The sequence below is a fragment of the Pongo pygmaeus genome, chromosome 9 (assembly GCF_028885625.2).
Source record: "Pongo pygmaeus isolate AG05252 chromosome 9, NHGRI_mPonPyg2-v2.0_pri, whole genome shotgun sequence".
Classification (NCBI taxonomy): Eukaryota; Metazoa; Chordata; class Mammalia; order Primates; family Hominidae; genus Pongo; species Pongo pygmaeus.
Window position 1 is genome coordinate 113,441,943 of NC_072382.2, and position 12,107 is coordinate 113,454,049.

At 52.6% G+C, this 12,107-nt stretch overlaps 1 protein-coding gene across 3 annotated transcripts in view; it reads right to left on the reverse strand.

Annotated features, from left to right (window-relative positions):
- Window positions 1–319: 319 nt before the first annotated feature.
- The window catches only part of PPP2R1B (protein phosphatase 2 scaffold subunit Abeta), a 39,611-nt gene continuing 27,823 nt past the window's right edge, over window positions 320–12,107 (reverse strand). Inside the window, exons 15-16 of one of the 3 annotated variants that reach the window (XM_054441406.2) lie at window positions 10,889–11,010; window positions 320–464 (exon numbers count right to left, since the gene is read on the reverse strand). In XM_054441406.2, the coding sequence (XP_054297381.2) occupies window positions 372–464; window positions 10,889–11,010 (215 nt within the window). In that variant the 3' untranslated portion in view covers window positions 320–371. Of the gene's footprint in view, window positions 1,619–10,888; window positions 11,011–12,107 lie in introns of all 3 variants that reach the window. The other 2 variants (XM_054441409.2, XM_054441407.2) reach the window with 2 other exon arrangements.

Here is a 12,107-nt window from a genome sequence, read left to right on the forward strand (position 1 = left end):
GAGGAGACTGGTTCTGTTGGTCAGTCAGGTGTTTGCTCAGCCCTGTCTGATCACCTGTGCTGCTCTGTCCCTAACTAGTGACCCATGGAAGCTTCCAAGCAGTTTTCTCTTCATCACTACTAACAAAACACTAAGAAGGCTTAGTATCGCTCTTTTTCTGCGGGGCTACTCTGAAGTACTGACTTGCTTTCCAGTCTGATTCACATTAGCAGTGTGTACACTACTGTATCATCATCAGCTTCATGACCCTGTAAACCAGGCTCCTCTGAAGAGACTTTGGTGAGATGAACGTGAGGTAAAAATTTCATTCGGCAAAAAGTGCAATATGTGTGGTACTTTATTTTTTATGTTCTTTTTTTTAATCCGGGGTATTAGTCTGTGCTTTGGGAGAAATGCACTAGCTCTGCAATTTCCAGCTGGGCAAGTGTGTCTCTAGTATCTCCATGCAACTGATACACTGGTCCCTGTAAGGCAAATAGCATGTTAGCCCAACAGGAAGAGGGGGCCCACTTTCACATTCCTGGTGACACTGACCGTCCCCAGCTGCCCCCTCGCCACCTCTGCCTGCACTGCCCTCTGTCACCATGGGAAAAGAAGGAGGCCGATGGTTCTCTACACCAACCACCTTGAGAATCCCTGGGTGGGAGAGCATCAGGGCCCACCAGGGGAGAGGGGATGGGGCTTAGGGACTCTTCATGCCCATCTGAGCAAACCCCTTCTCTCTTCCATCCACTTTTGCCTCCTAGGAAAGAAAAAGTCAGTGGCCCTTTCTTCCTCAGATATCAAGAACTCCCAAGTGTTTAAACCATATGCTGGAGTCAGTGGGTGGGACAGACAGGAGCCCAAGACTGAAGCCAGCCCTTGCCTCTTGTGCCCCTTCCCAACTCTGGTGCTGGAGTAATGGGGTGCTCTGTATTTTGATGGGAAGCAAGGGGGGACCCCCTGTAGGAGTATCGGCCTCTCCCCTGCCCCCACCCTCTCTCGTGGACCGAAGTCTCCAGCAGAAGGGACTCATCATGAGACTGACCGATTCCCCCACCTCCACCCACACACCGAGTGTCATCAGTCCTAAAGGCAGGGAAACGCTCACAGAATTCTGCCCATGGGTTAGACGTGAGGAGAAGGATATTCCCAGCTCCAGAGTGATTAGGTGATCAGCCGGAAACTAAGGCAAGGTGACAAGCAGCAGCCTGGAGTCACAGTTGGTCCCAGGCGTGTGGGCACTAAAGCAGCCTCTGAAGACATGCGGGCAGTTGAGGATGCAAGGACAGAGTGAGTGAGCGGCGCTCCTTTTTGGGGTCCTCCAGCCTCTAGTCAAGCCCCAGGTTCGTAAATATGTTTGTATTACATTTTAAAACCTGTATCAACAGTCACATTTAAGCTCCCTATTGGTTTAAAGAAAATTCTTACTCCAGATAACTTTTTCCCATTTGACCTCCTGTAGAGACAATATGCAGTGTGTCATTTCACAGTATCAGTCCCTGTGAACAGTGGCTGACACCAGTGCTGGGGCTGACCTGCTACACTCGAACTCCTAAACTGGGCTGCCTCTACTGCCTCCTGGGAAGCCACCCGAGCCACTCAGTCTCTTTGTGCCTAAACATCAAAGGTGAAAATTGGAGAACAGGGAGGCTTGTAAGTTGGAGTCATTGTACAGGCAGGGATCTTTGATCATGTTGTTGCTTCTGGAATTTATTTAACTTTTTTTTTTTTTTTTTTTTTTTTTGAGACAGAGTCTCGCTCTGTCACCCAGGCTGGAGTGCAGTGGCGCAATTTCAGCTCACTGCAACCGCCACCTCCTGGGTTCAAGCCATTCTCCTGCCTCAGCCTCCCAAGTAGCTGGGACTACAGGTGTGTGCCACCGCATCCAGCTAGTTTGTGTATTTTTAGTAGAGATGGGGTTTCACCATGTTGTCCAGGCTGATCTCGAACTCCTGACCTCAGGTGATCCACCCACCTTGGCCTCCCAAAGTGCTGGGATTACAGGCGTGAGCCACCGCACCCGACCAGGAATTTTTTTATAGAACTTATCTTCAGAGCAATGTATGAGAGACGAGCAGTATCGGCCGGGCGCAGTGGCTCACGCCTGTAATCCCAACACCTTGGGAGGCCAAGGCAGGCAGATCACGAGGTCAGGAGATTGAGACCATCCTAACACAGTGAAACTCCGTCTCTACTAAAAATACAAAAAATTAGCCGGGCGTGGTGGCGGGCACCTGTAGTCCCAGCTACTCAGGAGGCTGAGGCAGGACCATGGCGTGAACCCGGGAGGTGGAGCTTGCAGTGAGCCAAGATTGTGCCACTGCACTCCAGCCTGGGCGACAGAGCGAGACTCCACCTCAAAAAAAAAAAAAAGACGAGCAGTATCATCTGCCTCTGTTTCTAAACTGGACAAAGAGATTTCTTAAAGTTTCTGTCTCCCTTCTGACAGGTTCTACAGTGTGGTCTGAAGCACCTGTAATGTCAGAGCCCTTGTCTGGCCCTTGGTGGCAGGTGAACGAGGGCAGTGGAGCCTCTCACCTCCCAGTAGCCTCTCACATTCTTATTTTACCATTTTTGTCCTAATTAAGGTAGCCTAGCTGATTCTAGAAGACTAACAGCCATCCTACGTGCACCCCCACCTTGTGTCCACATCTTCTCCAGGCAGGTTTCAATCTATCAGCAGACTCAGGCACACACTGGGGCACAGATAGAGAACCAGGCGGCAGCAGTGCCCGCAGACCCACCCAGGGAGAGCTTTGCTGGGTTCTGCCCAGATACTCCGCTCGCCCACCCACAAGGGAGCAATAGCTTATATTTGTACATTAGTTTTACCAAGCACTTTCACAAGTACTCTCTTCTAATCCTCACAACAATTCTATGAAATTAGTTGGGGAGATACTGTCCTTATTTTTCACAGCTGAAGAAACCAAAGCTCTGGGAAGTTTGTGACTTCTCTGAGATCACAGCTGGTGATAGGAGGAGCTGGGACACGCGCTTGGGTTGACTGGCTTCTGGTTTTGGTTCTCTGGCTTCTAGCTCTGGAAGAAGCCCTCTCTTTCCCTTCTCTTTCCTCAGTAGCATCTGACTCTTTTCATAAGCAAACAGCTGTATAAACAAAGCCCCCATTTTGGTCAAGCACAGGGTGAATGTGACATTGTTCCCACAACCTTATTCTCCACTCAACAGCCGCCTGGCTTTGGGGAAGAGGCCGCCTTCAGGTGACAGTGCAGCTGTCCAGGTGGCCGTGCACTGAGCCAGGCTGAGGGAGACAAAGATCCCACAGACCCACCTGCCTTTCAGCGTCCAGTTAACTGCAGAAGTTTAGGCTCACCTCAAGGATGTCTAGTTTTTCCAAGTTACAATACAGCAGTTTCCTATAGAACACCCCTCTCCTCAATTGCCAAAGGGCTGCATTGCACGGCATCAGGCCACCACTGCAGGCCAGCAGGAACGGTCATGAACTCAGCCTTTGTCTCAACGAGGGGCATAACATTTCCTTACAGTCAAGCCCCATCAAATAGAAGTGCTTATTACTTTTAGGATTAAAAAATAACAGACTTTGACTTAATACTCTGTCTTTTCAGAGGCAAAGTGGGTGGGTAGAGGGGAGCTTTAAAAATAGAAGTACAAAACAACATCCTGGAAACATATGACCCCAGATGGAATAATGTCACATTCCCCAGTGCAGATAATGGGCTGCTGCTGGCTCTGCGGTGTCTGTCTGCTGAAGATTTGCTCAGTCAAGGAAATTCAAGTGGTGAGACCTTTCCACCACGGGTGGTAAGAGAAACCTGCCTTCACCAAAATCTCTGAAGGGGAAAGAAGTGGAGAGAAAGGTTTGCTTCACTTCGGGGACTGCAGTTTGAGAAATAAAAGGGATACAGAGGTATTTGCACTTTGTAGAAAGGGCAAGATTATTTGCTTATATCTGAAGGGAGGTGGGTGGTTTTGCTGGATGTTTGGTCTGAAAGAGTTACTTTTGATAAAGTTAACCTAATTGTAGTTATATTTTCTGTGTGCTTTTTTTTAATTAGTAAGAAAAAAATTGGTGAGTTCAGTAGCTTTGGTATTATGAGTGCAAATCATAATAGCGCCAATGTGAAAAAAAAATCAAAAGTATAACTTGTCACTCAATGTTAGGAAATTGCCTAAAATGCAGTGTAATAAATAATCTTTGTACCAAATGGTAAATGGGGTAATTTTCTGCAAGGAAAATGTACTGTTTTTATGTTTCCAACCCTCTTGAATTAAAATAAAAACAACTTGTTTTCTAAGAGCCCGGGTGATGTGAATGTCAGGTTAATGCGATAGGGCTTTTGCCTCATCGGGCCTTGGGTGGAATTTTTAGAGTATGGAAGGTGGCTGTGTTCTCTGAGTTCTGGTGCTCATTTCAGGCTGCAGAAAGGACAGTGGATAATATGTTCTCATTGACGTCAGCAGGGTAAATAATACCTTGCTCCGAATCGCCTGAGTACACGTTAGCTGCTGCAGATCGCTGACGGAAGCACTGCTAACCGCAGCCTGCACAAGGACAGGGCCCCGCTGGGCACTGCTTAATTACTGCTCCTTGATTCTCAGAGTCCCAGGGCAAAGCGCGTCGGCCCAGGTAGCCTGGGCAAGGGCCTCATGCCACGGTAGGAGGAGGGGAGGCAGATGCAGGGGGCCCCGAGGACAGGCAGCTGCAGGGCAGGGGCTGGAAATGGGAGGGGAGGTGCTGCGAGCTGCCAGGCAAAAGACACTGCTACTTAGTCACGATGTCACATCTTCTCTGGGGTCTGCCAAAGGCCTCGACACTGCACGCGCGCTCACACAGTGCGCTCCCTCACACGGGCGGGGCACCCTTTTGAGGCCCAGCTCCACGCCCTCAGGGTGCTGGAGACACCATGTGCCAAGCTGCTCTCCTGTGTCCTGGACCTGTTTCAGTGCCAGGCCCTGAGTGAAAGGCCACTGTTATATCCAGCTTGCTGGCAGCAGGATCTCGACTGAAATTTGGTTTCACTCAAACCATTCCAATTGAGCCCATGCTATAGAACAGCAACAGCTCCCTCCCTGCGGGGTGAGCCGCTGGTCTCTGGGTAGCGGTGGGAAGGTGCAGTTGGCAGGGCCCACACTGGCAGAGGCTGGAAGGAGCAGAGCCCTCTCCACCGACGTCCACTGGTGCCCGACTCTGCTGACAATAGCTCAGTTCTGCCTTAAACTGGCGGTTACCCCTTGGCTACCCAAAATTTCGGTATTGCTGAGTTTCATTTCTTTTTTAAGGAAAGCACTAAATTTCAGTAACAATGTTTTCCCTTTCCCACCAGATTTCTCCATCATTCTTATTCTGTGTTGCCAAAAACAACTTCAATGCCCCAGGACGCAGGCAAAATAACAGACCAGTGGCCAGCCAGGCCCCAGCCTCGCACTCCCCAGGACACCCTTCAGTTCTGCAGCCTTTGTGAGTCGAAGGCTCCAGCAGGGTGGGGAAAGAGAGGAGCAGCAGGGAGGCCTGCACCCCAAACCCAGGGCCTCTGCCCAGTGGATGGAAGCGGCCAGCAGTGCCTGCACTTCCCAAGTCCTTCATCAAGATGCAGGACAGGTGGGAACAGGGCCCGAGGTTCTGTTCCTGGCCAGCAGCTGCTTTCTGCCCCACTAGATCTTAAATCGAGGGCTCAGAGATCCCCTTGACATGCAAGCTATGGACTCTTCCCAAAGAGCATGTACACAGACCCAGAACTTCGGACACAGAATTTCAGGACAGGAGTTGGTTCCTGGGCCCCCGAGGCCCCCCTCCCCACCAGGGACCAAAGTTAGGAACCCCTGACTCAGCCTCTGCTCTCTCAAAAGTTCTTGGCCAGGTGCTGTGGCTCACGCCTGTAATCCCAACACTTTGGGAGGCAGAGGCGGGTGGATCACCTGAGGTCAGGAGTTCAAGACCAGCCTGGCCAACATGGTGAAACCCCGTCTCCACTAAAAATACAAAAATTAGCTAGGCGTGGTGGCGGGCGCCTGTAATCCTAGCTACTCTGGAGACTAAGGCAGGAGAATCACTTGAACCTGGTAGGCAGAGGTTGCAGTGAGCCGAGATCGCACCACTGCACTCCAGCCTGAGCGACACAGCAAGACTTCATCTCAAAAAACAAACAAATAAACAAACAAACAAAGCTCACAGGGACCGTCCCTGCTGAGGGGTTCTCATCTCTCCCTGGGTGGATCCAGGTGACAGGGAGCCTCCTGCTCTCCAGCAGCCCGTGGGCACCATGGGAGGAAATTCTGGGCTTTGTGCACTAAATCTTGGGTGCTACGTGGCTACCAAGGAAATGTCACCTGCACAGCACGCACATGGCTGCTCTGCCCTGGGGGCTGAGAGCATGGCTCTGCCTTCTCATTTCAGCCCCACCAGTGACTTCAAAAGCTGAGCAGCCCTTAAGCGATGGATTATCGCACAGGAATCATCCTGGACAACGTCCCTTAGGAGGCAGATGCGGGTCCTGACTGAGGCGAAGGGGCTGGGCCCTCCCTCAGACACAGGCGTGACTGGCACACCTGCCTCCCCCCAGGTATGAAGCTGTGCCCACAAATCACTCAGGCCAAACCCGAGGTCAGGCAAGGCAGAGAGCTTGCCAGGCACCTCGGCCACTGTTCTTTCCAGCAAGCCTTCCTGCTGCTGCCTCCCTTTGTCCGTGTTTCTGGGGGGATCTCCTAGGGCAGACTGACTCAGAGCTGCTCTGAAATTGGCAAAGAGAGATTCCAAGCCCAGGGAAAGCATGAGATGGGCTGAGCCCCCGAGCCAGCGCAGTGTCTGGGAGGGAGGAGACAGGAGGGAGCCGCAGCATGGGAAGCGGACTTCCCCTGGACCCGAGCCCCCAAAAGCTGGATGAGCAGAACGTTCAGAAAATGTGGGCCCAGAGGAAAATGAGGCATTAGGGATTGAGCTTCTCAAAGGGAGAACTGAGTCACTCTCCTCAGGTCGGCTGGGACAGTTCTGGCTCCAGCTCCTCACTCCCCAAAAGTGAGATGCCCAGAGTGGGGCTGACTGACAAATCGGACCCTGAGGAGACTGTTCATTGTCACCCCAGGGCCACCCATATAGTTGGGGGTGGGACACAATGGAATGGAGGAAAAGCCCACCAAGCCCTTTCCTCCAAGCATGCCACACATAGCTCCCGGAGCGCACAGCCTCGCCCGTCTCTTCCGTCTGGGATCCACCAGAACTGCCTTCCAGTCGCTACAGAGCCCAAATGCTTAGCAGCGCCCCTGTGCCAGCAAAGTGAGGGCTGAAGGGCAGGCAGGCAGTGGAAGGGAACCAGGGATGAGAGGGCCAGGCAAGGAGGGCTGGGCACAGAGCAAGCCTGGGAGAGCAAGGCCCGGCTCCCACCCAGCCCAGGAGCCGCCACCTGGCCACCCTCCACGCAGGGACAGTCCGGGAGGCAGCAAAGAACCTCTGACAGAGGCCTCAGCCCCTGGCGCCCTCTCAGCCCTGCCACTAACCTACGCAAATCATTGTAAAGGCTGGTGTCTCCAGTGGTAACTTGGAGCACAGGCTGGCTGGCTTCACCCCTGGGTTTACCGCAAGGGGCAAATGCAGCCTGGCCTGGCACTCCTGGAAGACCCCCACTCCCCTGGAGGGCTGTCACAGAGTCCCACTCTGCCTATCTTACTTTAACTCTTCCCTGCCCCAACACTACGTACAGAAAATGGCTGCTTCTTGCCTGTGAGCTCTGTCTTCACCGTCTTAAGGGTGGTTGTGCTGTTCTGAGCATCTGCTCCAGGCTAAGAACTGGGAACTCTGCCCCACGATTTCTGAATTTTCGGAAATGAGTTCTAGGCAGCATCAGACATGGGTACCACAAACATAAGAACATCCCTGAGAATCTATGTCACAGGTAGGAGGACTTTTTTATCTCCAACTGTTAGGTCAAGCTCCAGTGTGGAGAAGACTTGGAAGGTCTGGGGGAGTCTTTTCATGCGGACAGCTCGGCCCCCAGGCCCCACAGTGGAGAGGGCACTGACAGGAGGTCAGCCTAAGGACCTGCTCCTGTGGCCCTGTCACCAGCCTACGTCTCACTTCCCCGTGGACTTCAAGGTCCAACTCCCTTAGCTGGAGGCCGCTGGGGATGGGATCAGACATCCCTCGGCTTTGGTCTTTGTCATCAGTCCTCAGTTTGACTGGAATCATACCTCATGTAGTCTTTCTGGGTTCAAGAGAACAAAATCCGCTGGCCAAGAGGTTGGCCCTTAAGGAGCTCCTCCCCTTCACACACTCCCAGCGGAGCTCCTCAGAGCTGCCCTTGAGACCCCCAGGGCAGCGCGAAGGCCCTGCCAGCCTAACTCTCTGGGAGGAACAGGACATGCAGCTAGATGCTGGAGGCTGGCTCTAGGACAAGCGAGGTTCCTGAGCTGCAGAATGGCTCCAGCCTCAGGCCCAGAACAGCCTGGTTCACCAGCAGGTGCTGATTAAATCCAGAGAAGAGACACGCATCAAAAGGCACAAGTCAGAGACCCTCAGGGCCCAAGGGACTGTCTGAGTTTGGGGAAAATAAGAAAGGCAGGAAAAAACCAGAAACAAGAGTAGAAGGGGCATGGAAGGCAGAAGATGGTCTTAGCTGGGACGCAGCGCAGGGGCTGGTCTCGGGTCAGTGTGTGTACAAGACAGACTGTCTGCAGAGAAAAGGAAGAGGAGGAGGGTGGACGCAGTCAGGCAGTGTCTGTAGCCATTATTTATGGATGCTTCACTTGATTTTAGTCTCCAAACCTGGGCTCTGCATGGAGACTGAATGTCCCTCACAGCTGCTCCTTCCTGCAATAACAAGACTGACATCACTGTTGTCAGGGTAATGGTGTTTTGATTAAAATCATGTGACAGCTACTTGGTGATTCAATAAACAAATCCCCTGTTAACCCCTGCCTGACAAGGCCCGTCAGCAGCTTCAGCGGGGGCACCCTGTGTCCCGTCCAGGAGCGAGCTGCTACGCGGACCTGGGGCAGCAGGGTGTGGGAGGTGACTCTCGCTGCTCCCTGGCAGATCCTGCCTGGGGGGACACATGTGACATCCAACACAGAGGCACCTCCACAGACTTCAAGGGTGCCAAGGAGGTGCCCTTCACCAAGGGAGACTGGCTCTCGCCCTTTCCATTTTCTCTTCAAGTGGCGGGCCCAGCCCCTGGGATGTCCAAAGGCTCCCTGAGGGCCCTGAGGCTGGCTGAGAACTGACAGTTCCCCGGGCTCTCAACAGCAACGCGCTCACGCTCACCCCATTCGGACAGATTGGCAAGTCCGCTACGCACCCTAGACAGTGAGGGGTTAAGAACAATTTCTGGTTGCAATTGGATGACTTCCTGGATCACTCACTTGGCTGCTGGCCCCTGACACATAGGGCTCTGCCTGGCAACAGCCAATTCCCTTTCCATCTCACCCTCGGGTCATTTTCCTTAAGTGAAACAAATGCATGGAAGACTCCCTGAGTCATGGGGCGGGGGATTTTTCTGAATTAAATGAACTGAAGCCTCAGAGGCCTAGCACCACTGGGCCTCCTTTCCTGGAAAAAAGATTCCCAAATAGACATGACAGGGGTTGGGGGAGATTCACGAGGGACCGAAAAATAATGACAGCACCTAGCACCTAGCACCTAGGGTGGGTGAGGACATGAGATTTGAAGTGCCTGACAAGGTGCTGCAGTGACCAAGGCTCGAGTAACGGCAACTAACTCTCAGTGACTCCTCAGCTAGCGGAGGCGCAGCCCGGGCCCTGTCAGAGCTGAGCAGGTCAGCCATGGGAGGGCCGCCTCAATGATCCACACTTAGATCGGGTCACACCACGCATTCATGGCATGAGCAGTTGGCTCTGAATTTGTAGGAAGACGTAACCCCTTTCTTCCCAAAGAAGTCTGTGGTTTAGGCCTAAAAAATATGTAACTGTCGCTCCCACTCCTTCAGCCAAGCTCTCCTCCCTGAGGCCCAGTTCTGTGAAGAGGACATGGACTCCAAGGGCTGGCCATCCCGGGAATCCATCCGGACAGTGGTCACCCAGCCCTTCCTCCCACTGTGCGGCCACTGCAGGAACAGCTGGAGCTGCCCACGGACAAGGGTGCAGCCCCTCAGAAAGGCAAGAACGTTCTAAGATGAGTGACTGCGATTCTGGACCTCAACAACAGGAAAAAAACGTTTTCATGGTTTCGGTTCACATAAAATGAAAAGCCATGTGACTTACAAGGCAGCCTTTTTGATGTTACTTCATTGAATTTTCACTAAGCGAACCCACTAGAATGGGTGTGAGAACGTCAGATTTTTCCCCATGAACTAAACGCAGTCTGGCATCTGCACGAGGCAGCCAAGCCCTGCTGCTCTCCTTTTCTGAATGTATCTGTAAGTCACAAATCGCCCTCCTAATGAATGGCCCTGGGGCAGTGGCTGGCACCCACTGACTGCTGAACTGGGGCTTTTCACACCATTTCCACACAGTGGCATCCAATGGGGCTTGTAGAACATCTGAGCTGTTACAGAGAAACTTGCAACTATTTTTATCTTGAATGGAAATAACTGACAGGAATTATGGCAAGTCACTTCTATATTATGTGAGGAAAGTGGGAACAGCCCCTTTTTACAAGCAGTTCTTCACCAAACCCCACCAGTGTCCTCTGCATGGGCCTCGCTGTCGGACTGGGAGGTGATGGGAGATGGGCCTCAAGCTACAAGAGTGACAGCTCTGGCCAGCGACCCACCCCTCAGAAAGCATTCCCAGAATGAAGTAAGCCAGCAACAGGCTTTCAAAATCTACTCCCGGCCCTTAAAATTGGACTCTTCCCCTGGGGACAAAGTGAGAGGTGCTGCTTGTCCGCCTACCCTGTGGCAGCTCCCTGCACACCAGGCCACCCTGGCTGCCCACAGCCCTGAGGGCAGGACTTGGCCCCAGGCTTCCGGGCACTTACCTTCCCCGTGTCCTCTCCAGGCATTCTGGGTCTTGGGAAGTGGTTCTTGTCAGCCCGAGGGACACTGGGTTCTCCACTGTCCTTCACAGGAAAATCTAGCTTCCTCAGCCTTTGTGCCACCACTAGAGACACAGACAATGGCGCTGTAACTGTCCCTGACCAGGGCACATCCCTCCCTAGCCCACCTGCGCTTCCCAGCCAGGATGCCCTCAGTTGTGCCAGCAGAGCTGGGAAGTCCAGCAGCAGCCTACAAGTATATGGGGCACTGGGCAGAGAAAGCTGGGGCAGCCCAGGGTCATGCTGAGGTGCCTTTCCCTCGGGGCCCTGGAAAGCGCCACCCCATCGGGCCTTTTGGTGTCCACCTGGCTGTTCCCCACATCCTGGTCACTGATGGTCTCCAGAGCCCCAACCACAGGAAAGACCTGGCTCCTTTCAGAACTCATATCAGTTTAAGAGAACAACTCTGGAGACAGAAATGGCTTGGCTTTTCGACGCAATGAGTAATTAAACTCTATTCGTCCTCCAGAAGATTTCCATCCCAACTGAACGTTATGTAATTTCCTGGAAACAGCAGGCTCGTGGAGGCAAACGGGGGACAGTGAGACTATTCTAGGTACAGAGGACTGGAGGGAGATGTGCGAGGGAAGAGGAAAGAGGAGAGTAAGGAACTGGATGGAAACAGGAATACTGGAGAATCAAAGGGAAACAGTTACATCACATCAGACTGCAGTCAACTCAGCTGGTAAACCAGGAGAACACTGCGCAACAGGGCCTCTCTCTCTAGTTTCATATCCAAGCAGTGGAGAAAAAGAAGAAGCTTTATGATAAGAGTGTCACCATTTTTAAAAGTCAGAGGAATTTAAGTAAAAGGCAAGAGGACAGAACAAGCACCTGACCTATCTGGCCACCCTGCCCTGCCATAGCCACAGGGACAGAGCCAATGTGACGTCTAAGGGCAAGCCCCAGCCTTTCAGTTTAGTGACAACACAACGGTTAACAAAGGAACAAAAGTGCACCAGGTTAAACGCCGGGTCAGGAAGGACAGGCTTGCTTCCCTGGAAGTCTATGCAAGCAACCTGAATCCTGGACAAGCCAGCTCAAAGGTCAGGCTGCCAGTCTCTGTTGAGTCACGACAAGTTGTCTGGCAAAGACCCCTGGGGCTCTGCATCACAGTGGCTGAGCTGTGGTATTTCTGTGAGCTGAGGGCAGCCCGTTATTT